This window comes from Carettochelys insculpta, chromosome 30 (genome assembly GCF_033958435.1).
Source record: "Carettochelys insculpta isolate YL-2023 chromosome 30, ASM3395843v1, whole genome shotgun sequence".
Classification (NCBI taxonomy): Eukaryota; Metazoa; Chordata; order Testudines; family Carettochelyidae; genus Carettochelys; species Carettochelys insculpta.
Window position 1 is genome coordinate 11,955,084 of NC_134166.1, and position 27,480 is coordinate 11,982,563.

At 51.8% G+C, this 27,480-nt stretch overlaps 1 protein-coding gene across 1 annotated transcript; it reads left to right on the top strand.

Annotated features, from left to right (window-relative positions):
* Positions 1–27,480, top strand: LOC142004027 (IgGFc-binding protein-like). The gene is made up of 11 exons (XM_074981448.1): positions 1–87; positions 1,009–1,062; positions 4,050–5,285; positions 11,832–12,169; positions 12,528–13,101; positions 13,495–14,093; positions 16,425–16,995; positions 19,803–20,392; positions 23,307–23,877; positions 25,328–25,527; positions 27,047–27,480. The coding sequence occupies exons 2-11, from the start codon at positions 1,011–1,013 to the stop codon at positions 27,197–27,199; spliced, it is 4,884 nt and encodes a 1,627-aa protein (XP_074837549.1). The 5' UTR covers positions 1–87; positions 1,009–1,010; the 3' UTR covers positions 27,200–27,480.

Genomic DNA, 27,480 nt, shown 5'->3' on the forward strand with positions numbered 1-27,480 from the left:
CAGGCTGGGCAGCTGCAGCAGACACATGCCCTGCAGGTCCCAGCGCTCCAGGAAGCTGTGACTAATACCTTGCTCACAAGTGGCACGGTAAGACATGGGCCGGGTTTCCCTGGCTATATAAAACCCGCAGGCTCCTGTTCTGGGCCAGCCAGGTGCACAGAAGCGGTAAGTCCAATTCTCTCTTTGCTTCTGACCCCACCAGCTGACCCTGGGCTGCCTCTCAGCAGGCTGGGAGCCTGGCACGCTGCACCCCTCCCCCTGCCCCAGTTCTCTGAGCTCCAGGAGAGTCCAAGGGGCTGCCCCAGCCAGCAGCAACAGGTGCAGAGTCGGGGAGAGAGAGCAGAGGTAGGCAGCATGTCACCACCTGGGCGCTGTGCAGAGATGAGCGGTACCACAGGCAGGGCAGAGACAGGCGCTGCTGAGGGAAAGAACAGAGGCTAACCCCAGTCAGCTGAGGCTGCCCAGTCTGGCGCCTCACTTACTGGCCTCGTTGGGTACACAGCTGTCTGGGCAAGCTCTGGGGGGGATGAGGGATGCCCAGAACCCCCAGGGGAGGTCCCTGAATGAGGGGTGGGAGGCCGAGAACAGTGAGTGCTGCCTAGACTGTGCCATAGAAGGGTGAGGGGATGCAGGAGGGGAGGGATGCACAGGATTTTAGGGACGTAGGTAGCAGTCACCAGAGAATCAGAGGGGCCAGCAGGATTTCTGGCCTCCACCCATGTGCTCCCCTCTCCATCCAGAGCTGGGGATAGAACCCAGGGGTCCTAACTCAACACTCCCCACTCAACACTGTGTGGTGCCTCACAGCAGACCAGCTCAGGAAGCGTTGGGGTTTGCTGGGGCACCTACCCTTAGAGTGGGTCTCCTGGTGTCCTCCTCACCAGTCCCAGGAGCTCCTCAACTCCTGGGGATGCAGGAGGCCCCCGAGTGCCCCCCCCGGGGGCCCAGAATTGGCAGTCTGGGCCCTCACTCCCCAAATTAACTCTCTCCCCATCCCTTGTTTTGCAGCCATGGCGATGAGGACGAGGCTGCTGCTCTGGGCCTGGCTGGCGCTGCTGGGGGGTGAGTGGAACATGTGGGGCAGGAGAAGCCCAGGGTCAGGGGTGTGACGTGGGTGTCACTGCTCAAGAAGATGCCCCTCCCCTGCCCCCAGTCTCTGGGCATAATCCTCAGCCACCAACGGGGCATCGCACCAGAGCTAGGGGGGAAATGGCTTTCCCATCCCAGGAGAGCTGTGAGGAGCAAGGTCTAACCTGGAGGCAGGACTCTCGTGTTCTGTGCCTGGCTCTGGGAGGGGAATGGGGTGCAGTGGTTAGAGCAGGGGGGCTGGGAGCCAGGACTCCTGGGTTCTGTGCCTGGCTCTGGGAGGGGAATGGGGTGCAGTGGTTAGAGCTGGTTCTGCCAATGACACGTCAGTAACAAGCCCAGCTCCTCAAGGAAGGGAATACAACCCCCGCCCCGACCCTCCACCAGGCCTAGTTGTTTGGTGCTGGCTCAGGAACACTGTGACTTTCATGGGCCCTAGGGGATGTGGTCTTCTCCCTTTGCCCCACACAGCTGCTCCTGGCAGTGTGAATGGAGGGCTTTGAGGTGGCTGTTTTGCACACCCAGTTTGCACCAGTGTCACTGGGCACCCAACATGCCTGGCAGGAGAGAAACCTCCCAGTGCTCCTGGAATTCGTTGTCTGTCACGGCGATGGGAGCAGCAAGCCACCCCTCAGCCCTGTCTCGCCTGCTGGGGAGGGGTCAGCCGTGCGTGGGTGTGCGAGAGAACAAACACTGATCAGACGGGCATGTGTGTGCATGTGAGAAAGCAAACACTGCCCCCTGCTGGGAGGTTCTGTCACACAGCCGTGGGGCAGCAGGAGGTGAGCGCCACACGCTGCGGAGGGGCTCAGACACGGGTGCGTGTGCTTGAGAGAGGGAACGCTGCCCCCTGCTGGTAGGTTCTGTTGTGCTGCTGCGTGCGCGTGGGCGTGAGCACCGTGCCTGCTGCCTCGGCTCTCTCCGTGGCTGCCCCCTCCTCTGCCCACACATGCAGATCAGGGCTTGTCCCTTCCGACAGGGGGCATCAGGGACATGCACACATCAGGGTCCATCTCAGGGTTGTCTCACACACACACACACACACACACACACACACACACACACAGAGCAGAGCTGGTCCTCTCCAGAAGGCGTGCACGCACACACACACACACACTCTCAGGGTCCATCTCCTCCAACAGGAGTTGTCTCTCTCACACACACACACACACACACACACACACGCACAGAGCCAAGGCCATCCCTTCCAGGAGGGACACAAGCAGAGTAGGGCCTGTGACACCAGCAGGGGCAGCAGGACACACACACACACACACACACAGAGGGATGGTAGGCAATGCTTGAGTGACAGTGACTTTGCCAATTTCCCACCCAGCTGCTCGGGGCTGTGGGTCTGGGGAGCAGGGCGGGGGGGATGGGAGTTTGCTCTGCTGAAAGACAAGGGGATTTAGCGATTCACACAGTTTAAGGCCAAAAGGGGCCATAGACTCCAAGCTCCCATATAGCTCAGGTCAGAGGAAATCCCTGAGCCCTGTTGCTGTGGGGTGGGAGGGGTGGGAGGGGCCCAGGCCAAGGCTGGAAGTTTACATGCAGTGAAGCAGTCCTGCAGCCTGAGCCCTGCTGCCCAAGGCGCTTAGCACTGGCCAGCCGCCAGCTCCTCCTGGCTGTGCAGACATAGTCCCAGAAGTACTGTCCTTGCAAGTTTGTGCTGCTGCTTATTTCCACCCGTGTTCAGCAGAGGTGGAGTCGCTCCTCCATGTCTGCTCACTCTTCCCCTGGTTATACAGCCAAGAACAGCAGCAGCCCCAGCAGCTTACATCACCTGGCTGTCCAGTATGGGCCCTCCGTCCTCCTCAGAGCCACGGCTTCCCTGAGTACCATCCCCATCCCAGCTCACTGGCTTGTGTTCCTTCTGCCTCGAGAGAGAACTTGGCACTGAGGGATATTCAAACCCATTTTCTCTGAAAGGGCCCAGCTTACCAGGCGACCCAGGTGGTGCTGAGTAATGGCTCCACCCTCACCCTTCTTTATCCTTCCACCAAACTTTGTGTCATCTGCAAATATTTTCGGCCATGATCATTTAATTCTAGGTCATTGATGAACATGTACCAATCCCTTCAGAACTCCCTTTGGGCGTGCTTGATAGAGTCAGAGAACCAGGGGGTTGGAAGACACCTCAGGAGAACATGGATTACAACCCCCTGCTGAAAGCAGAACCAACCCCAATTAAATCATCTCAGTCAGGGCTTTGTCAAGCTCGGACTCAAAAACCTCTGGGGATGGAGATTCTAGAGCTTCACCAGTCTCCTAGGCCAGGTCTACACTATGGGCAAAAAGTAAATCTTAAGATACACAATGCCAGCTAGATGAATTGCTTAGCTGGAGTCGACATATCCTGAACTGATTTTTCCTGCCATCCCCACAGTGGGAGGTCTAGGAGAGAAACTCTCCTATTGACTTCCCTTACTCCTCACAAATCTGAGGAGAACCAGGGTCAACGTGGAGCTACAATCATTCAGTTTATCACGGTCCCCACTTGGCGAGGTAAACAGAACCCCAGAAGATCAACCGCCACCGTGTTGATCTTTCGGTTCCTCTAGTGAAACAGTTTTTTTCCTGATATCCAACCTAGACCTCTTCCACTGCAACTTGAGACCATTGCTCCGTGTTCTGTCATCTGTCACCACTAAAAATAGCCTCCCTCCAGCCTCTTATAAGGCCCTTCAGATAGTTGAAGGCTGCTATCAAATCCCACCTCGCTCTTCTCTTCCGTGAACTACATAAGCCCAAATCCCTCAGCCTCTCCTCCATTCCCCTACCCAGCTCCGGTTTACAAAGGGAAAGTCATGGAGAACCCAGCCAAAGCCCTTAGAAAGTTGTCCTGATGATCCAGATATGAGGTAGATTAGATAGTATGAGACTTTTGTCTACTAAATGCTGTTGGCACATCATGTGCTCTGGTACTGTGTGGAATTGGTTTAGCTTGTCTTTGCTGCATGTAGTCTTTGCAGGCCTCAGCGAGCCCAGCCTCCTTGGCCGGGAGTTCATCACCATATTCATGGAGAACAATGGCAAGGCCAAAGATTCAGACTTCCAGCTGTTCATTACCGGCTTTTCCAACGACACCTGGGTCACCGTCACTGTGCCCAACTCCAGTTTCCGGAGAGAGCTCATGGTGGGGCAAGGGCAGACAGTGACGATGCATTTGCCACCTTCGGTGGAGATGGTGGGCAGCGGGACGTTCAACAGCACTGTGTTGATCTGTGCCGATAAAGACATCACTGTCTTGTCCCTCAGTTACAAGCCATACACATTAGAAACCACGGTGGTGTACCCTGTGCAGAGCCTGGGCAGGCTGTATTACGCCATCACGCCGAGCGGCAAGGAGAATGATGCTTACAAGGAGTTTGCTGTGGTGGCTGGGCATGACCCCACCACCATCAGCATCCTGCTGAAAGGCTCCGTGACTTTCCGAGGGGTCAAGTACGCAGCAGGAAGTAAGCTCACCGTTTTCCTCCTGGCTTTCGAAGCTGCCCAGTTCCAAAGCCGGGAGGACTTATCCGGCTCTAGGATCGTGTCATGGAAACCCGTGGCCGTCCTGAGCGGCCATAGCTGCACTGCCAAACACAGCTCCTGCGATCACATAGTCGAGCAGCTCCTGCCTGTCTCCAGCTGGGGCACCACCTTCGTTGTCCCACCCTTGTCTTTCCAACCCAAATATGACTTGGTGTATGTCGTAGCCTCTCAGACGAGCCAACTGAGCTATCTCTGGGGAAGAGAACTCTTCAGGGAGGACATGGCGGCTGGAGAGGTGATGGTCCTTGAAATCACACGCTCCAAACCTTTGTACATCACCTCCAGCGCTGGAATCCAAGTTGTCTTCTTCTGCACAGGCAATAGCAAAAAGGACTTCACGTATGACCCCTTCATCATTCTCATCCCTCCCATCACAAGCTACTGCAGTTCCTACCACCTGGAGGGGATAAAGGGTTTCCAGAACTATGCCCTGATTATTGCAAGGAGCAACAAAGCTGATGAGATCACAATGGGTGGCCAAGCACTTGGCAGTGTCCAATGGCAACCGATCTGGGGCACAGATTTCTGCTGGGCAGAGTATGACTTGGGTGAAGGGGTCAAGTCCGATGACCTGGTGAGCCCCACCTCCGCTTTCGGGGTGCTGAGCATTGGGATCTCCGCAAAGTACACAGGATATGGCTCGCAGGGTCTCTGCATGTGTGGTAAGTCCAATCTCTCCCGTCTATCCTTGCACCTTCTGGGGAGGCGGGGGGCGAGTTTCTAGGCAAATGTCTTGTTTGATGAAAAACGCAGGTATGGGTTAGCCCAAAACCAGTCCAAAATTCAACAGATAAATCACTTGTGGGTGAGGTTCACAAGGGGGACTTTGAAACCATCCATGTGACAGCTGGAGCTCAGGGGTTATGGTGCTGCCCTGGGACGGGTGAGACATCTCCCAGTCAGTGGAGGGATTTAACCCTGGTTTGTGCTATGCAGAAGTGAATCTCCTAACCACCCCACCCCGCCCCCAGGCACAGGCTGAGCTGGTGTTGGGGGACTGTCTTAATCCTACCAGTTGGAGCAGTTCCATGAACCAGATTCTAATTCCAAGCACGCTCACCACCTGGCTGGCCTGGGGCAGTCTGGGAACAGAGCCGGGTGAGTGATTAAAGGATTAGAAAACCTGTCCTAACATGATAGCCTCAGGGAACTCCATCTACTTAGCTCAACAAAGAGGCAGCTCAGAGGTAACTCAATCACAGTCTATAATGTAGCCCTTCTATCAATGGCAGGTGACCACCAGAAGTCCGGGTTCAGTTCATATGAGATTCCATCAATAATGCAACCTAACCGGCTCCAGCCCCCACCCAGTAACCTGGGACAATCTCACCCCACCTGCTGGAAGCCTGTAAGGGCAGTTCTTCCCCTCTCACCTGCACCGAGTCCAAGCTAGACAAAGTGTGTTTAATAAGAGTAGCTTAACATAAACTTGCACAGTGACACATACAATATTACTAAACAAGGGAAAGGAGAACCCCATTAAGCAAGGTACTGTCCACAGAGTCTGCTAAGCTGAGTCTTACTTGCACCCCCGCACTTCTAGGGTGTACATCTCACAGCATGGTCTGGTCCATACAAACCCAAAGTTCACTGGTATATCGCTTGCCCCGGCTGGCCAAAATCACCTGCCATCTGCTCATCTGCGGCTCCCACCGGCCACCCCTGCCATCCGCCAGCCACCCTTGCTGGTCACTTGTCCATCCTAGAGAAATATTTTTTCCTAATATCCAACCTACACCTCCTGCTCTTTAACAGGTCATGGATGATTTGTCATCACTGGCCATTTTTAACCAAAAACTGACTGTTTTTCTAACAGCTCTGCTCTAGGAATTTTTTTGGGGTCATGTCTCTGGCCAGTGTGATACAGGAAGTCAGACTGGAAGGTCAGAAGCCCAAATGATCCCATCGGACTTTGGGGTCTATGAACCGTTCTCTCTCTTGCTGCCCCCATGGCTGGTTGAGTATTATATACCAAGTGGAACACCTTTCACAGGCTTCACTGGGCCACCACTGCCCCCAAATGCCCTATGGGCTGGCAGGTAGGCTCTTATTTCTTTCACAGCAGTGACTTTCTCCTGGATCTCCCATGGGACAGCCAAAAGCCCTAGGCTGAAGCTTGTAATAGGGGCAGGGCCTCCTGGCTGGTGAATTTAGCCCTGTAAAACCACCCAGAAATAAAACATTTAGGGTTGAAGAAAACATTTTCATGCCACACAACATGGACTTTCTCTGTCTGCCAAAAATTCCAAAGAAATGGCACGTTCGGTTCAATCCAAACCAGCTCTTTTTCTGATGTTTTTGGAACTGCCAGTGAACTGAAGACGTCGGTCTTCACCTGGTTGTGCTTCTGCTGCACCCTTCCCTTAGCAGGGGCATGCCCACAGCCTGTGACTTAGTCTCATGTTTCTGCAGTGAGGACAAGAAGAAGGTCATAGCTCAAGCACGGAGAATAGAGCAGGGACTTTCTGCTATAAGAACTGAGGGGCTAAGTTCAATCCCTCCGGACACCATGATAGCAGAGAGGCATCTAGTAGCATGTTTTCACTATCTGCTGGATCGATGGACCGCAATCGATCCAGCCAGGGTTGATTCATGATGTCTAGTACAGACATGATAAATCAACAAGCGAGCGCTCTCCTGTTGACTCCAGTATGCCACAATAACAAGAAAAGAGCACCCGCTGTTGACTTAGCATGGTAAAGACATCACAATAAGCAGACCTAAAAAGTGGGTCTGTCCCACGAAAGCTCACCTAATAAACCATTTTGCTAGTCTTTAAAGTGCTACTTGACTGCTTTTTGTTCAGACCTAAGAAGGTTGACTTGAGCTACGTTATTCACGTAACTGAAGTAGTGTAACGTAGGTCAACGGCCTGCGCTAATACAGACAAGGCCTTAGGATTGCTCTGGAAGAGGTATTGACTAGCAGTTGGAGCGATGCAAAACTTGGCTTCCAAATGAAATGTTCATATTGCCATTTCTTGTAGGGTTCTTTGCATTTTATGTTTATGTTATTTCCAGACATCCCCAGGGTAAGAATGTGTAATATGTCACAATATAATACCTGGAATATTCCATTTCTATTTCCATATGTCATTTTGAAAAAGGACTGCAAGAGCCGATGTTACACAGTAGAGATGTGAGCATCTGTGGACTTCTTTTCCAGATAGGAGTCTCTGTTTCTGTAAGGCACCAAACAGGTGACAATTTTGCGGGAGTTGGAAGGGAAAAAATAGGAAGTCTGCTGTTGAGTACAGACTGAAACATCTTATCTCGTTCCTTCGATCGAAATGGCTCCTGTCTGTGCTGGGAGGAAACATTCTGACACAGTGTCAGCCTGTTTCCTGGCAAGGCAAACAGTCACACTTTGATCTAGAATAGAAGAGCAAATGTTTCATTGTGTGTGGAGCAGCTGACCTCCATGGGGTTTTTCAATAAAATAGAATCTTAGGGCTGGAAGAGACCTCAGGAGGTCATTGCATCCAACACCTTGTTAAAAGCAGGATCAACCGCAACTAAATCATCCCAGCTAGGACTTTGTCAAGCTGGGACTTAAAAACCTCCAGGAATGGAGATTCCACCACCTCTCTAGGTAACACATTCCAGTGCTTCACCGCCCTCCTGGTGAAATAGTTTTTCCTAATATCCAACCTACTCCTCCCACTCTGTAACTTCAGACCATTTCTCCTCATTCTGCCGTCCGTCACTAGTGAAAACAGCCTCTCCCCATACTCTTTAGAGCATGGGTGTCCAACCTTTTGGCTTGCCTGGGCCACACTGAGTGAAGAGGAATTGTCTTGGGCCGCATATAAAATATATAATATAGTTAATGTATATAAATCACATAATAATGTTAAAAGTTTACGATCTTGTGGGGCCGCATTACTAGCTGTCCAGGGCCGTATGTGGCCCGCGGGCCACGGGTTGGACACGCCTGCTTTAGAGCCCCACTTCAAGAAATTGAAGGCTGCTATCCAATCACCCTTCAGGCTTCTCTTCTGTAGATTAAATGAGCCCAAATCCCTCAGCCTTGTCTCATAGGTCACGTGTTCCAGCCCACTGATCATTTTTGTAGCATCCACATTCTTTTTGTAATGTGGGGCCCAGAACTGGACAGAATACTCCACACATGGCCTCACCAGTGCCAGATAAATAGACTATTTTAATGGCTGTATTAGGTCTAGACTTGGCAGAATTCAGCATTTATTGGTTTATAATGTTGACAGATAATACAGAAGTTTATTTTATGCATTTTTTATTGGTTTAAATGTTCACAGGAACACAAAATACTGGGTTTCAACATTTCTTTCTCACTTTTTATTAACTTAAATGTCCACAGTTGCAACAGATTGGGCTGGGGGCAGACAGCAGTTATTTAATAACAGCAAGCACTGAGCCAGAGAAAGTTAAAGCTTTATCAGCAGCATCACCCGGTGTCAGCTTCCTATGTCAGGACAGACCAGGGAACTAACTTTAAACCAAACTCCAAAGCATTCTTGGGCTGCATCGTTCTTTCTCTGCCTAGCTGAGGACTTGAGACACAGAGTGTCCATCAAAAACAATGAGTCCTGCAGCACCTTACAGACTAACAGATATTTTGAGTATAGGCTTTCATGGGCAAAGACCGGCTTCATCAGATGCATGAGCTGGCAGGGGTGGAGGGAGGTCAGAGGAGGATTTAAAGAGGGGGGTCTCAGTAAAGGGGAGGGCCGGAGCTGGTAAGGTCTATTCAGTCAGGGTCGAAATGGCCTATTATCGGTAGTATACATCAAGAGGGGAGAAAACAAGTTGGATCAGTCACGGGGGATGTGGCCCATTGTCAGATTGTAATGGGTATGTGTGAACATCAAGAGCAGAAAAACTGCTTTTGTAAGGGGCCAGCCACTCCCAGTCTTTGTTTAATCCTTGGTTGATGGAGCCAAATTTGCAAATGAATTGCAGCTCGGAGATTTCTCTCTCCATCGTTTTTGTTGTTGTTCTTGTAGAACGGCTACTTTAAATCTGTTAGAGTGTCCAGGGTGATTGACGTGTTCTCCTACAGGTTTTTGTATATTGCCGTTCCTGATGCCTGATTTATGTCCATTTATTCTTTTACGGAGAGACTGTCCAGTTTGGCCAATGTAAATTGCAGTGGTGCATTGCTGGCACATGATGGCATATATTATATCAGTAGATGTGCAGGTGAAAGAGCCCTTGAAGGTGTGGTTGATGTTAGGCCCTGTGATGATATCGCTGGTGTAGATAAGTGAGCAGAGCTGGCAGCGAGGTTTGTTGCAGGGCTTGGTTCCAGGTTTAGAGTTACTGTGTTGTGGTCTATAGTTGCTGGTGAAGGTTTGTTTCAGGTTCGCAGGCTGTCTGTAGGTGAGGACAGGCCTCCCTCCCAAGGTCTGTGAGAGTGAAGGATTGTTGCCCAGGATGAGTGTCTGTCTACACTGCACCATAAACCTGGGTCTTTGGGATCCCAGCTTGCAGACTCAGTGTTACCGAGCCGATGCCTGAGCATCTGCCTTGTGTTGTAAACCTGGGTGTGCAGTTGCTGGGCATGGAGCCAGGAGTGAAAGTAACTTAAGTTTCTCATAGGTACCGTTGTGACACATCCCTACCGAAGGGCAGGGGCGTTCAAGGGCAGGGAGTTGGGGAAGTGCAATACAACAGTGTCTGTAAGAAATGTAAGTGTGGGAGAGCAGGCTGGGGGGCTCATGACGGGATTACAGTGGGGAGGGGGTGGGGATATGGGGGATGTAGGAGTCAGGGCAGGAGCATGGGGGTGAGGAGGGGCTCAGGGCAGGGAGCTGGGGGTGCAGGAGCTGGCTGGCGGTGAGGAGGGGAGAGGAGGGGCTCGGAGCTGGAGGGTGTGGGAGGCTCCAGGCAGGGGATTGGGAGGTGCCAGAGGTAGGGCTCAGGGCCAAGGGTGTGGGGGCTCTGGACAGGGGCCTGGGTGCCTATACAGGTGAGTGGGGGGGTTAGGGAAAAATGTGGGGAGGGCGGGGAGGGCTGCAGCCACACATACTGCAGTGCTGCTGTTCGTCCCCTTCCCCTGCCCACCAGGGAGTGAGGAAAATGTGCACAGCTCACTTGAAGTGCTCCCCTGCCCGTCCTCTCAGTAGCTGGGGGAGAGAGGAAGGCACACCCGCAGTGCACTTTCCCCTCGCTCCCTGGTGTTCAGGGGCATGGCAGCGCAGCCGAGACCTGGGTATGCGTGGCTGTAGCATCCTGGCCCTCCCTAGATGGAGTCTTGGGTGGGAGGGCTTGGGGCTGGGACAGCCCAGGGCAGTGAGGGATGTGTGCGCCCCCAGCCCACTGCTGAGCAAGGCAGACTGCAGGAGTGCTCCAGGAGCCAGGCTGGGAGCAGTTGCAGCCAAGCACCCCTGCTGGCCGGCTTCTTCCCAGAGCACAGCACCAGGGCGCACCGGCTCACTTCCACCTCTGCACGGCTCTCATGGGTGGGTTAGCAGGGGTCTGCACTGCACGGCACCGACCATCCGACTCAGGTCTGCACCTGGAGATGCAGCCACACTGCAGCATGACGAGGCTTGCACCAGCCCTATGACCCGCACCCCTGGTGCTTGCTGACCCTGAGTCTGACTGATCTGTCGGTGGCTGGAAGGGGCACATGGGCTGACCCCGATCCAGGCTTAGGGGGCCCTGGCGCCCTCCCGAGAGAACCCAGACCCTGTTTCCAAAGGTACTTAGGCACCTAAGGATGAAGGTCAGTGCCAGAAGCCAGACCCACCCAGGGAATTACAGATTCTTAGGCCTTTCTCACTAATCAACCCCTTCTTAGCCTGACTGATACTAAGCACAACTGCCATCATACTCAGCTTCAGCCTCACCCTCTAGCTGCCACAGGTCAGATATTAGGAAACACGATCCCACCAGGAGGGTGGTAAGACACTGGAGTGTGTTGCCTAGAGAGGTGGTGGAATCTCCACCCCCAAAGTCCTGTCTGGGATGATTTTGTTGGGGTTGACCCTGCTTTGGGCAGGGGGCTGGACTCAATGAGCTCCTGAGCTCTTTTCCAGCCCTAGGAGTCTATGACTATATGATCAACTTTTGCTGGTGGAAGAGACAAGCTTCTGAACCACAGAGCTCTGTGCAGTTCCCTTTGCTAGAAGAGGTCACTGCAAATGTTTGGGTCAATGACCCAATGCAGTCCCACTCTAACCTCTGGCATGGGGTTTTGTGTGGCCTGCAAACCTCTCTCTCCAGACAGCCTACGTTCCTGCAGCTCCCTGGCGTGCAGGAAGAAGGAGAGATGCAGGGTCACGAACTGCAGCCCGGCGTGCGTGGCCGAGTCCAACTCCACCTGCCGGGTGCAGGGCGAGCCGCGTTATCACACCTTCGACGGGACAGCCTTCAACTTTACGGGCACCTGCACCTACGTCATCGCCAGGACCTGCGGCTCGGACCCCACTCTGCCGTCATTCAGCGTTGAGGCCAAGAACGAGAAGCAGCCCGGCACCAGCGGCCCTTCCATTGCCTTTGTGACAGTCCATGTCTACAACGTCACCCTTTGGATGGACAGATACGCACAGGGGGTTGTGCAGGTAAGAGGTACAGGGCTGGAGGCTTGAGTTTTGGATTTCCTTGTAGTCCAGAGATGGTCAATGCCCCTGGCTATCCCAGCCCTGGGCTCACCTCTTGCCTCCAGAGCTCAGCTGGCGCCCTTCATCCATCATCCCCAGCCTCTCACCTAAAAGCAGTGGTGAGTTCTGGGTGGTCTCATTCATGAGTCCTAATGGGAGGAGCACCCAGAGTAAACCCCCATGAAAGGTCTACTCCATCTGGCGCTGGGAGCCTCTGCAAGGCTGCTGAAGTGGGAGCTGCCCTAATCAACCCATGTGGAGCTGGTCACCCCAGGGTCTCAATAGCCCAAAGAGTAAAAATTGATTTGTACTCCCCCAGGTGAATGGCCAGCGCTCCCACATTCCCATCTCTCTGCTTGAGGGGAAACTGAGGCTGTATCAGAATGGGGGTGCCGTGGTCATCGAGACCGACTTCTCCCTGAGGGTCTCCTACAACTGGGGCACCTCCCTGGAGGTGAAAATCTCCAGCAGCTTCTGGGAAAACATGTGCGGCCTGTGTGGCAACTACAATGGGAACCCCGAGGATGACTTCACCACTCCGGCCGGGACGCTGGCTACCAGCCCCGTGGAGTTCGGGAGGAGCTGGAAGGTAGAGGACGGGGACAGGTTCTGCTGGGACGACTGCCACGGGCAGTGCAAGAGCTGCTCCCCAGAGCTGGTCAGCAGGTACAAGGCTGAGCCCTTCTGTGGCTGGATCACCAAACAGGCAGGTGGCCCCTTCAGCCGTTGCCACTCCACGATCGACCCCAAAATCTACATAGCCAACTGTGTCTACGACTTGTGCATGAACGACGGCCGCAAGGAGATTCTGTGCCAGGCACTGTCGAGCTACACTGACGCCTGCTGGAGGGAAGGGGTGGCCGTCTCCGACTGGAGGACTCCCACAGGGTGCCGTGAGTACACGGTGGGGAAGGGATGGTGTGGTGTAGTCCTAGGTCTGATGGGAAATCAGCAGGGCACATGTTCTAAGCAGGAGATCTATGGGGCTAGGACCTTCTCCTCAAGAATACCCTACTGCTGGGACATATAACACTACCTAGACAAGGCCTGGAGAACAGAGCACAGGGGACGGTCCTGTCCTGGCTGAAGGGCTGCAGGAGATGGGACCTGATGGGATTCTGCCAGCTGCAGGTCTGTGGGTTGGAGCTCATGGGAGGTCTGGGAGCTTTGCTACAGGCTGTTCTGCTGGAGAGAGTCCAGCTGGGCTCCCTCGGCACTGTGCCAAGCTGGCCAAGGATGAACACTGTGATATGCCCAGTGACCCACATGTCCCCTCCCTTTGACAGCTCTGCCCTGCCCTGAGAACAGCCAGTACCAGCCCTGCGGCTCTGCATGTCCTGCCACCTGTGATGACCAACAGGCCTCTAACAACTGCTCCCTGCCCTGTGTGGAGACCTGCCAGTGCAACGAGGGCTTCGTGCTGGATGCTGGAAGATGCATTCCCCAGGCCAGCTGTGGCTGTCAGTTTCAGGGGCGGCTGTATGCCCCCAGAGAGCGATTCTGGGCGGACGGCACCTGCACCAGGCGCTGCGTGTGCGACCCGCAGAGCAGGCAGGCGAGCTGCGAGGCTGCAGGGTGCCGGACCGGGGAGCAGTGCCGGGTGAAGCAAGGCACTCCAAACTGCTACCCCTCCAGCTATGCCAGCTGCACAGCCAGCGGAGACCCCCACTATACCAGCTTTGATGGGCACAGGTTCAACTTCCAGGGCAGCTGCCAGTATCAGTTGGCCGGGCGGTGCCAGGATCGGGAAGAGCTGGTGGATTTCCAGGTCCTGGTGCAGAACGCCAACAAGGGCTTCCAAGCTGTGTCCTACACCAGAGCCGTGGAGGTCCGCGTGTACGGCATGAACATCACACTTAGCAGGGACTACCCAGGGAGAGTTTTGGTGAGTTCTTCATTGCCCAGTCCCCGTTCATTAGTGCTTCAGCTTTGCCTGGCATTGTATGCACAGCTTGTGGGCTGAGGTCCTCTCCGATTTCCTCCCTGTGCCATCCTCTTTCCCGGCTTTGCTTGTCATCACCCTGTTCTTCATCCTTCTGCATGTGTCCTCAATGAATGGAGCTGGGTGCCAAACGGGGGACCACGGAGATTCCGCAGGGAAAATTTCAAGTTTGGAGCAAGAATGAAAAAAAAAAAACAATCTAAATCTGAAACATTCTGCCCCCAAACTGAAATGTTTCCATTCTGAAATGCCACCGCAGCACCTCGCAGTGTTTCGGTTCCTCCACAGTCCTTCAAGACAGACTACATCTCCCATAATGCACTCCAGGCGCCACTCATGGTGAACAAAGGCCCTTCATCATGGCGGGTCCATGGCCTCAGGGCATCATGGGAGATAGAGGCCAGCTTTGGAAAAAGGAGAATGGAGACCTAAGCTTGAGTCCCATGAGGTAAGCCGGTGGCATTTCAGAATCAAAATATTTTGGGTTTCATTGAATATTTAAGTTTTCAACCACAAAACAACTGGGAGTGGAGGGGGTTGGAAACTCAGTTTTGCTGCAAAAAGAAATCTTTTTTTTTTTTGTGGCCAGCACGTATTGCAGGAAAAAGTCATTCAAAAAACCAATCAATTTTGCACCAACATTATAGTTTTGTCCAGAAAGTTTTGATTAGCCATAAGGGTCAGCCGCAGCCAGCCCTTAGTCAGGCATTCATCTGTCATCACTGTAACCATAGTGTTCATTTAGTCTGCATGGTCAGAGATTTCAAAGACAGGAAGGAGCAGTTTGGTCAAACAAGCCCATCTCTTGTACAACACAGATCAGAGAACTGCCCCAAAACTTTTTCTCCCGCAAGCCTTATCCACCTGCTAACCTCTTATTGAACGACAGAGATTTTCATGATCTTCTTACATTTACCATAAGAGATGAAAATTTATCAGAGCCACTGTCCGTGACTTGGCATCATTTTTGGAGGAACGGAGCAAACTCCTGATCTTGGATGTTAAGGGGAGGTGGAAAGTAGAAGACACACACATCTCATAGAGCTGGAAAGGACCTCAGGCAGCCATTGAGTCCAGTCCCCTGCCCTCTTGGCAGGACCAAGCACCATCTCTCTCTTTTTTCCCCCCTCTCTATTTTGCCCCAGACCCCTAAATGGCCTCTTCAAGGATTGAACTCACAACCCTGGGTTTAAAGAGTCAGAGTGGGGCTAGAGGGTGGCTTTTTGCTTTAGATTGTGTTCTTTCCTCTCGCTGGGGTGCGTGTTGTGGGGCTTTCTGGTGCTGCTCACATTGCCAAGTTGCACAAGGCAGGATTTTTTCAAAAATGAGAGTGAGGGGGATGTCAACATGTGCCACCAAAAATTCTGGTAAGTCAAAAATCCAAAAGCACGTGACTGTGCAATGCCTGTGATGATCATTTCCCCGATTTTGTTCTTTTAACCGGCTAAAATATCGGCAGCCCAGCCCATCCTGGTCTTCTCTTCTTCAGACCAAACAAACCCTACCCCCACCCCGCCCCCAATCTCCCTTCCTAGCTCATCTTTTCTAGACCTTTAATTGTTTTGGTTGATCTTTTTTGTTTGTAGCCTTCAAAAGTGGCTTGTTGTTATAGCCCTGAGCATTTCAGTGTTTGGTACGTGATTCTGCAGAGCTGTTAAACATGTCCCACTCCAGGGGTGGCTGCACAGGAAACCTCTGATGAACATGATTTCAGCTTGCACTTAACTTGCATTAATACAAGTCACAATCCTGGGGTTTCCAGGGGCTGGTGGGAGAACCCCTCCTCCGCCAGCTCTCTGCTCCAGCCTCCAGCTCCCGCAGCTGGGGGAAGCCAGGGAGAAGCCATTATGCCATGTCTGTCTGCCCACCTGGATCCCCCAGCTGGGGAAAGCTGGGCAGGCAGGCAGCCATGCCACCATGTCTTCCTTCCGGCTTCCTGCCGCTATGGGATCCAGGAAACTGACCAGCACTGGTGTGCTGGTCACTTTCCCAGCTCCTGCAAGCCCAAGGGAGCCGGGAGCCAGGCTTCTGCCTGGTTCCGAACTCCCCCTGACTTGCACACTATTGAGTTATGCGAGGTTGCCCAGGAATGCAATCCTCTCATAACTTGGGGGTCTGCTGTATTCAATGCTAGGTGGCTGGGCAACTATCCAGCATGGCTGTTAATCATTCCCCATCCCGGAAGTGGCTGTGGTCGCTGCTAGAAGGCCCCTAGGGCCTTGCATTAGGAAGTCACTCTGCTGCCCTCACCAGTCCTTGGCCCATTGCTCACAGGTGAATGGCGTGCTCATCAACCTGCCCTACAGGACCAATGATGACAGAATTTCCATGTTTCTGAGAGGACAGGAGGCAACGATCCAGACCGACTTCCATCTCACCGCTGCCTTCGACTGGCAGAGCCAAGTCACTGTCACTGCCCCTAGCACCTACAGCGGCGCCCTGTGCGGTCTCTGTGGGAACTTCAACGGTGACAGGGTAGACGAGCTGACCATGAGGGATGGCAGGGTGGCCCCCAGTGCAACGGTCTTCGGGCGGAGCTGGCGGGAGGCGGAGACGCCGCTGGGTTGTACCGAACCTGAGACACAGGAATGTTCCAGCCTCGCCGCCATCCAGAGACACCAGCGGCGAATCCGTGGGGAGTGCGGCATGATCCTAGACAGGGATGGACCCTTCCAAGAGTGCCACCATGAGGTGCCTCCTGAGGGCTACTTCCAAGACTGCATCTATGACTATTGCTTCTTCAAGGGGCAGCAGGCCGTTGTGTGCCAGACCCTCGCCAGCTACGCCGCAGCCTGCCAGGCTGCTGGGGTGACCATCAAGCCCTGGAGAGCTGACAGATTCTGCGGTAACTTGGTCTCTTCTTCTGGGTCAAACTCAAAGTGAGGGTGGAGAGAAAAGTTGGCATCAAAGATCCCGAAAGCGGCCTCTGTTTGGGGTCTCGTGGGTAGGAGCCTGGAGTCTACAGATTAGAGCAGCGTGGCGGAGAACCAGGACTCCTGGGTTCCATCACCAGCTGTGCGAGGGGAGCGGGCTCAGAGAATCATAGAATAATTGAGAGGTCATCTAGTCCAGTCACTGAACTCCTGGTAGGATTAGGTATTGTCTAGATCAGTGGGTCTCAGGCTGTGGGTCAGGACCCCAGGGTGAGTCACAACCTTGTTTTGATGGGGTTGCAAGTCTTGGTCCTGAGGCCAAAGCCAACATCAGAGCCCCAAACCTTCCTTGGGCTTCAGTTTTTGCCTCCCCTGCCCTAAGCTGTGGGGCTCAGGCTTTTGCCCCCCACCTAGTCCAACAGGGCTCAAGGGAGCTTAGGGTTCAGTCTCCCTCCTGGGGTCCTAGATTCACTTTGTTCTCTGAAGGAGGCTGTGGTATGAGGAAGCTGAGAACCCCTGGGCTCAACCATCCCTGACGGGTGTTTGTCTAACCTGCTCTCAAAAACCTCTGCTGGTGGCGCTTCTAGTGCTTCACCACCCGGACAGGAAGTTTATCCCAATATCCTAAACTTCCCTTGCTGCAGTTTAATCCCATTGCTTTGCATCCTGTCCTCAGAGGTTAAGAAGAAATTTTTTCCTCCCTCCTCCCTGTCACAACCTTTTATGTGCTTGAAAACCACTGTCGCGTCCCCTCTTTGTCTTCCTTTCTCCAGACTAAACAAGCCTATTTTTTTCAGTCTTCTCTCATAGCTCACGTTTGCTAGACCTTTGATCATTTCTTTTGCTCTTCTCTGGACCTTCTCCAGTTGCTCCACATCTTTCCTGCAGCATGGTGCTCACATGTGGGCACAAGACTCCTGTCGAGGCCTACCCAGCGTGGAGAAGAGCAGAACACTGACTTCTTGCGTCTTGGTCGCAACACTCCTGCTAATACATCCCAGAACAATGTTTATGGTCTTTGCAACAGTGTCACACCCTTGGCTCCTGTTTTATCTTGTGATCCACCTCCGCAACCTTTCTGCAGTATCCTTTCCAAGGCAGCCTTTTCCTCTTTTGCAGGAAAACCATTGACTGCTCATTCCCGAGTGGAGTATTTTGCATTTAGCCGAATTGAGTTGTACCATACTTACTTCAGACCATTTCTCCAGCTTATTCAGATCATTTTGAACTGAAACGTAAAGTGCTTGCCATCCCTCCCATCTTGGTATCTCCTGCAAACTTTATAAGTGTCTTCTCTCTGCCATTGTCTAAATTATTGATGAGGATATTGAACAGAACCAAACCCAGAACTGATCCCTGCAGGACACCACTGGATATGTCCTGCTCTCTGGGAACAATATCCCAACCAGTTATGCACAGGCCTGATAGCAGCTCCATCTAGGCTGCATTTCTCTGTTTTGTTTATGAGAAGATCAAGCAAGACAGTATCAAAAGCTGTACTAAAGTCAAGATACACCACAGCTAACACTTCATCTCTGTCCATAGGGCTTGTTACCCTCGAGCTAGTTTAATCTTATTTTGTGCCTTGGCCTTTTTAATATTGTCCCTGCATACTCGTATTAATTGTTTATATGCATTCTTCATAGTTTGACCTAGTTTGCACCTTCCGTAGGACTCTTCTTTGAGTTTCAGATCATTCAGAGAATCCTAGAATTATATGTTCCTCAAGGTGGAAGGGACCTCAGGAGGTCATCGAGTCCAGCCCCCTGCCCAAAGCAGGACCAACCTTAACTAAATTATCTCAGCCAAGACATTATCAAACTGGGACTTTCACCTAAACTGCCTTCCACATTCAGATTCTCAGCCAGTTCCTCTCTAATTGTCCAAATCACAACTAGGACAGCTTCCCCCAGTGAGTTTCGCCAGCTTCTGAAACAATAAAACTGTCTCCATTACATTCCAAGATGATGTTGGGTAACCTGTACCCTGCTGTGTTAATCTCCCAGCAGATATCTTGTAGCTGACGTCACCCATCACTAGCAAGTCCTGTGCTTTGGGTGATTTTGTTAGTCTTTTAGAAGAAGCCACCTCCACCTCTTCTTCCTGGTTAACCTGTAATAGACACTTTCTGTGACGCTACCCTTGATTTTTACAGGGACTACTGGTAAGAGCCAGGCAGGTATTTAGGAATCAAGACATGAGCTTCTACAAGAAGTTTCAATTTGAACAAAACAGCATTTTCCAATAGCAAAAATGTGCCAGTGAAAAATTCTTGGCCACATCCAGCTTTATTTTCCTTCATCTTCATGTTTGATGATTTTGTTGTCCTCTTACTACATGCTTGAAGTTTGCAATTGCCCTTTTTACTTCTCTTTTGCCCTTAGATTGTCCTTTTATTCTTTTTACTGGTTACAATCTCCTTCCTCCTTATCTTACTCAATCCGCTCCTCACTTGGCTTCAAGCAGATGGGGGATCCTTGAGGGGCAGAGCCTGCTCTTCCACTGAAGGGTTTGATCCCTGCATTTTCCCAGTTAAAACATATTCACTTCTGAAAATGATCAGTTTGGGAAGCATAAATTATCATCAATTAATAAATATTAATAAAGCAATAAGTGTTAATTAATAAATGTGATAAAATAGCAGCAGAAAAAAAGTCAATGCTTTCAGTTGACGTGGAATTGTTTGGGGGGATGAGCATGGTTCTTTTGGACATGCTCGGTGATTTCACCAGCTTTCTCTCACTCCCATCTGCATGTCCCCTCCAATCTTCTCCTGCAGGACCCACCTGCCCTCGCAACTCCCACTACGAGCTCTGCGGGAGCGGCTGCCCTGCCACCTGCCACAGCCTATCGGCTCCGGACGGCTGCGACACCCCCTGTGCTGAAGGGTGTTTCTGTGATGCCGGGTTCCTCCTGAGTGGAGATAAGTGCGTCCCCATGGCACAGTGCGGCTGTGTGCACCAGGGCAGGTACTACAGGAAGGGGGAGGAGTTCTACACCAGCGCCTCCTGCCGGGAACGGTGCCGGTGCCGAGACCACGGCATCCTGGAGTGCCAGGAGGCCTCCTGCGGAGCCAGTGAGGAGTGCAGGGTGGAGAGCGGAGTCCTGGGCTGCCACCCTGCAGGCAGATGCACCATCACCGGCTACTCTCATTACCTGACCTTTGATGGACATACTTTTGACCTACACAGCAATTGCACCTACACTGTAGCCAGGGTCTGCAGCCGCGACTCCAGGCTGGTGAACTTCTCTGTGGTGGTGGAGAAGGAGAGTGCTGGCTGGGGCCCCCTGGCTCAAATGAGGAGGGTGGTGGTCTCCACTCAGGGTTACACCATCGCCATGGAGAGGGGCAGGACGTGGAGGGTCACGGTAAGTTTGCATTTCAGATACAGCTTGTTGGCACCTGGGACCTAATGTATGACTGACCCAGTCCCAGGGCTGGATTCGCTAGCCACAGCAAACTCACTGTGGGCTCTGAGCACTCAGGGGGCAGCCTGGGGCCTCTGCTCTCAAATCCCAGCTATACATACGACGCGATGGGGGCTAATTTAGCTGTGACCACTGAGGAGAGAGATTGTGCAGTCGTCGTGGATAGTTCTCTGAAAACATCTACTCCATGTGCAGGAGGAGTCAAAAAGGCAAAGAGGGTGTTAGGAATCAGTAAGAAGGGACAAAGGGTAAGACAGAGAAGATCTTATTGACTCTGTGTAAATCCACGATACGCCCATATCCTGAATCCTGCCTACAGATGTGGTCGCCTCATCTCAAAAAAGATACACAGTAAATCCTCGACATACACGAGTTCCACTTACACTTTACTGTGACTTAAGCACAACTGAAAACCCCACACCCCCGGCCCTGGCTCAACCAGCTTCTGGTACCATGCAGCCCTGGTTCAACCCCCCCGTCCCAGCTCACCACCCTTGTGCTCGGCTCTAGCTCACCCCCACCCCCTGCACGTGGCTCTGCTCAACCCCCCCCAACCCAGTTCAGACCCCCCTCACACAGGTCCAACTCAGCCCCTCCACCCCCCACATGCATGCGCAGCTCTGGCTCACCACCCCCTACTCCCCTGCAGGTCTAACCCCCCCCAGACTTAACCCCCCTGCTGCTCCTGTCCCATGGTCCCAACTCACCACCAGGCTTATCTCTCCCCAACTGCCCCCTGTAACCCCAGGACTTACCTTTCAGAAGGAGCTCCAGGTGCTCCTGCTGCTTTCCCAGCTGCAGAACATGTGTTCCGCCAGGGGAAAAAGCCGCCCCCGCAACTTACGCAAAATTTTTGTTATACGAGGGTGCGTGGGAACCCAACCCTCGTGTAACTCAAGGGACGGCTGGACTGGCATTGGAAAAGGTTCAGAAAAGGGCAACAAAAATGATGAGGGGTTTGGAACAGGTGCCGTAATAAGGAAAGATTAAAAGGCTGGGACTTTGCAGCTTAGACAAAAGGAGACTTAGGTAGGATATGACAGAGGTCTATAAAATCATGAGTGGTGTGAAGAAAGTGACTAAGGAAAAGTTATTTACTTGTTCCCCTAACAAAAGAACTAGGGGTCGCCCAATGAAATTAATGGGGAGCAGGTTTAAAACAAACGGCAAGAAGCTTTTCTTCACGCAGCATACGGTTGGCCTGGGGAACTCCTCACCGGAGGAGGTTGTGAAGACCAAGACTTTAACAAGGTTCAAAAGAGAACTACATACATTCATGGAGGTTCGGTCCATCAATGGCTGTTAGCCGGGCTGGGGAGGAATTGTGTCCCCAGCCTCTGTTCATTAGAGGTTGGAAATAGATGTCAAGAGAAGGATCGCTTTCGTGATTCCATGTTCTGTTCACTTCCTCTGGGGCACCTGGTATTGGACACTGTCAGCAGACACAACAAGAAGTCCTGGGGCACCTTATAGGCTAACAGATATTTTGGAGCATAAGCTTTCGTGGGCAAAGACCCGCTTCGAAGACGAAGCAGGTCTTTGCCCAGGAAAGCTTAGGCTCCGAAATATCTATTAGTCTGTAGGGTGCCACAGGACTTCTTGTTGTTTTGGAGGATACAGACTAACTCGGCTACATCTCTGATACTTGTCAGCAGACAGGATCCTGAGCTAGATGGACCTTTGGTCTGACCCAGTCTGGCCATTCTTATGTTCTCATGTCTGTTCTTAAATCAAGTTCATTCAGGTCAGAACATGGAAAGCAAATGAAAGAGTCCGATAAGTCAGTCAGGTCAACTCCGCTGACCACATCTACAACTACCCAAAGCCCCAGCAGGGCAGGAAGTGCCTGTAAGGTCTTGGCTAAACTTACTAGCAGTACCAAGTGGCCAGGGTAGTGAAGCTGGCTCAGCAGGCTGCAGTAGCGGTGTTGGCAGAGATGCTCTCCTGCAGACCATGCCCGGTGCACACCAGTGTTAGTGTGGAGAAAGTGAATAAAGAATTATTTACTCCCTCTCACAACCCAAAAACTAGGGGTCACCCAGTGAAATTAATAGGTAGCAGGTTTAAAACAGACAAAAGAATGTACTTCTTCGTACAATGCACAGTCAGCCTGTGGGACAACTTGTCAGAGGACCCTGTGAAGGCCAGGGATAGCAGATGTTCAAAAATCAGTAGATAAATTCATGGAGGACAAGTCTAGCAACGGCTGCTAGCCTGGCTGGGCAGGGGGGTGTCCCTAGCCTCTGTCTGCCACAGGCTGGGAATAGGCAACAGGAGAGGGATCACTTGTCAATTACCTGTTCGGTTCACTCCCGCTGGGTCATCATGCGTTGGCCTCAATCGGAAGACAGGGCAGTGGGCTAGACGGACCTTTGGTCTGACCCACTATGGCTGTTCTTATGTTCTGATAAGCAAAATCTATGTCTCCCAGGGGATGTTTTTTCACATCTTTGAGCGACAGAAGTTTTGCCAACGTAAGTTCTCAAGTAGACGTGGCCAAATTCCAAGCCAGATTCTGCTCGTACCTGTACAAGTGTAAATCTGTTGACTTCTGTGCAAATTTACAATGACTGTTGACACCAGTGTACATCTGGAGTTACCCCATTGATGCTGGTGTAACCCCAGAACAACTCCACTGATGCCAGTGTCAATCCAGAGCAATTCTGACCCCACTATCCATCCAGAAACACTGCATCATGGCCCAGAGGGATCCAAAATAACTCCCTGGATGCTTGTGGTTCTCAGCTGATGCTAGTGCGTCTCTGACAATATCTGTAATTCTGGGTGTGCGGCGCCGGGACATCAGTGTCAGGTTCCCAACAGAGGCAGGTGACTTTTCCTCTCATTGGCACAGGTGGATGGGGAGCACTACACCCTCCCACTGGCTTTGGACGAGGGGGAACTTGTGATCAACCAAGAGGGAAACAACCTCATTCTCCGATCTGCCTCTGGCCTCCAAGTCCTGTACAATTCTGCCTCCTACCTCCTGGTATCCGTCCCCAGCACCTACAGGGGACACGTCTGTGGCTTGTGCGGCAACTTTAATGGAAACCAGAACGATGACCTCGCACTCCCCAGTGGGAAAAGGGCCCGGAGCGGGGATGAGTTCGCGGCCATTTGGAAGGTGCCCATTGATAGTGTCACCTGCTCTGAGGGCTGCAAGGACAGGTGCCCAGCGTGTAGCGCTGCCCAGACGGCACTGTACCAGAATGAAACATCCTGCGGCCTCATCACCGCCAGCTCAGGCCCCTTCAGAGACTGTCACTCGCTGGTCAGCCCCACCAACTACTTCAAACACTGTCTCTATGACATGTGTGCCACCAACGGGACTGGCAAGACCCTCTGCCAGAGCCTGCAGGGCTACACAGCCGCGTGCCAGGCAGCCGGGGCCAAGATCAGAGCCTGGAGAACGACCTCCTTCTGCCGTGAGTTCGTAGCGCAAAGCCCCCAGCTGCCTTTCACACGGGTGCCACTGGTCGCCCTTGTGTGTCACTTGGCACCTGGCAAATGACATGTCAGATCAGGGAACGCGGGGGAAGGTGCTGGGCCAAACTGAGCTGAGGTGGAAGTGAAATGACTCTATCCACAGTCTTTACCACCAATAAAATAACTGGGTCCTGGGGCAAGGAGGGTTTGACCAGGCCAGGTGGGACCTCTGAATCCTCTAGTCTGCCTGTCAATCACAAGACCTTAAATTTCACCCAGTTATACCTATACAGAGGTATACCTATACCTATATATCTTGTGTTGGCCTGAATATGTTGGCCTTCAGTCCTGACCCACTGCATCCCTTGGGAATTTGTCCAGTGCTTATGTAACCCACACACCTAGGGGTGGGTCACTGTCCCATGGAGTGGCACCTGGACCCTTTACACAGGGAGAGAAGGAATCTCCCCCACACCTTTGGTTGAGTGCCAGCTGCCTTTTAGCTCTGCACTAAGTTCCAGAGGTCCCAGGTGTGAGTCTGCCTGTGGGGTGGCCACATTTACTCTTCGCACAACCCCATTGTTAAAAATTTGTGCCTTCTTTGTGAAATTTGTCTGGCTTTTGCTTCCAGCTCTTGTTGTGGCTTTTACCCGTTGCCGCTAGATTGGAGAGACCTTTGGTCCCTATTATTTTCTCTTCCTGGAATTATTTAGATCCTGGAATCAGGGCCACCTTCTGAGGAGCTGAACAAACCGAGCTCCTTATATCTCTTACTGCCCATCATTTTTTCCAGGTGACTAATAACTTTGGAGGCTCTTTTCTGCAATTTAAGATGTGGGTGCCAGAGCTGGATGCAGTGGGCCAGTGTCAGTCCCACCAAGGTTTTAGAATCATAGAATCATATATTTGGAAGGGACCTCAGGAGGTCATGAAGTCCAACCTCCTACTCAAAGCAGGGCCAACCCCAACTAAATCATCCCAGCCAGGGCTTTGTCCAGCCAGGACTTAAAGACCTCTAGGGAAGGAGATTCTACCACCTCTCTAGATAACCCATTTCAGAGTTTCACCATTGAGATAGTTTTTCCTTTTTATACAGAAGTAAAATCACTACTCCCCATTTATACATCCAGGAGATACTTTAGGCATCTTTGTCACAGCCTTGCTCTGGAGGTTTGCATCCAGTTGCTCATCCACTGTGGCCCCAGATGCTTTTCAGAGTCACAGCTGTTCAGGATACAGTCCTCCATTCTGCAGGTGTGGCCTGCATGGTTTGTTCCCTTCGACTATAATCTTTCAGGAATAAGGATCTCTTAATGGAAAACTGGCACCAGTAGTAGGCTGTTCCCCAGGCACATACTTAACCAAGGTGAATGGAGAGGAACTCGATAACAGTGTCTGTGGCAAGGTTTGTTTCACAGATTGCACCAACTCATTTGTTTCACATTCTAGCTGTCAGCTGCCCAGCTAAGAGTCACTACGAACTCTGCACTCACTCCTGCGATTTCACCTGTGCCGGCCTGTCCAGTTCACCCCAGTGCACAGAGAGATGCTTCGAGGGCTGCCAGTGTGACAACAGGATGTTGTTTGATGGAGAGAGTTGTGTGTTTCCAGATGGCTGTGGATGCTTCAGATACGGGAAATACATCAAGGTAGGTGACTGGCAATGAAAGCTGAGTCAATAATCGACAAAATAATGGGGGTGGGGAGGATTGTTTCAGATCAAAGGAAAACTTCTTTTGTTTTCTGATCCCAAAATGAAAAATCGAAGAAACAATTATTTGGGGTGGGACAAAAAGTTTCATTTAGTCTTTGGATGTTCTTAGTCTTTAAAAAAGTGAATTTCTCCTGAAATGGTGTTTCAAATGGAAAGGTCAAAACGTCTGCTTTCAAAAAGCTTAAAATTAGATATTTCCATTTTTCTTTCTTGCCAGAACAATATGTTGAACTCACGCCACATTTCCCAAGAGTTTCAGCTCACTCAATGCTGCATTATTTTTGTGCAAATAAATTATTCCTTCAAAAAACATTCATAGAATCATAGACTCCTAGGGCTGGAAGGAAGCTCAGGTGGTCATCAAGTCCAGCTCCCTGCCCAAAGCAGGACCAACCCCAACTAAATCATCCCAGCCAGGGCTTTGTCAAGACAGGAATTAAAAACCTCTAAGGATGGAGATTCCACCACCTCTCCAGGTAACACATTCCAGTGCTTCACCTCCCTCCTGGGGAAATAGTCTTTCCTAATATCCAACCTACACCTCCCGCTCTGCAACTTCAGACCATTGCTCCTTGTTCTGCCAACCGTCACCACTGAGAACAGCCTCTGTCCATCCTCTTTAGAGCCCCACATCAGGAGGTTGAAGGCTGCTATCAAACCATCCCTCACTCTTCTCTTCTGCAAACTAAATAAGCCCAAATCCCTCAGCCTCTCCTCATAGGACACATGCTCCAGGCCCCTCATCATTTTTGTTGCCCTCCACTGGACCCTCTCCACTGGATACACACACTTTCTATACTGAGGGGCCCAGAACTGGACACAATACTTTAGGTGTGGCTTCACAGGTGCCAAATAAAGGGGAATAAAAATTTCTCTAGATCTGCTGGAAATGCTCCTCCTAATGCACCACTAGCTCTGCTGATCTCCCTAAATCTCATCCTCACTGCCAGTTTGAGAGTTGAGCTAAAAGAAAATCCTTTTTGACCTCCCTTTGGAGCTGCACATCAACTGTTCCACATAGTTTGGTTCTTCAGAGCCAGGACCTTCCTGAGCAGGTGTACAACAGGCTACATCAAAGAGCCTTGGTAACTACCCATTTTCAGGAGGTTGGGCTTGCAGGAAAGCTACACGACTCCTGGGTTCTCTCACCAGCTTTGGGAGGAGCATGAAGATACACATCTCATTGAGCTGGAAGGGACCTTGGGAGACCATTGAGTCCAGTCCCCTGCTCTCTTAGCAGGGCCAAGCACCAACCCCCGCCCCACACTTTTTTTTTAAATTAACCTATTTGCCCCCAATCCTTAAATGCCCCCCCCTTCAAGGACTGAGCTCATAATCATGGGTTGAGCAGGCCAATGCTGAAACCGCTGAGCTATCTCTCCTGGGTAGACTGGACAAGGACTCAGGATTCCAAAGACTAGTGCTTCACCTGTGACTCCTGTTCTTTTCCCCAGTCAATGGAGACCGTGATTTCTGCCAACTGCACCGAGACCTGCACCTGCTCCCTTCGGAGCAACCTTGCGTGTCAGAACATCGCCTGTGAGCCCGGGCAGACTTGCACACTCCAGAATGGCACGCACAGCTGCACAAAGGAGAGGGAACCGTGAGCACCAGAGAGCCCAACAATGAGCAAGTGAGAACGTACATGATTTAGAGCCAGCACCGTAGGTGCTTTGTTTCAATGTGTCCTGTGGTGCTAGCTGTTACCTAGGTGCATGTGACGGTGAGCTTTTGAATGATTGGTTTTTGTAATATTATTAGCTGGCCACCAGCTGGCACCATTCTAATAGTTTTGCCAATTCTGTCAACTGACCGTAGAGATCTTGAAGAATGTTGTGTGATAGTTGTGGTGCATTTCTTTCTGTCCTCAATAAAGTGGGTTCTTTCA

Coding starts and splice junctions, on each gene's coding strand:
- LOC142004027 (XM_074981448.1), top strand. CDS start 1,011: ATGGCGATGAGGACGAGGCTGCTGCTCTGGGCCTGGCTGGCGCTGCTG. Junction 5,286..11,831: donor GCAGGGTCTCTGCATGTGTG/GTAAGTCCAATC, acceptor CTCTCTCTCCAG/ACAGCCTACGTTCCTGCAGC. Junction 12,170..12,527: donor ACGCACAGGGGGTTGTGCAG/GTAAGAGGTACA, acceptor GTACTCCCCCAG/GTGAATGGCCAGCGCTCCCA.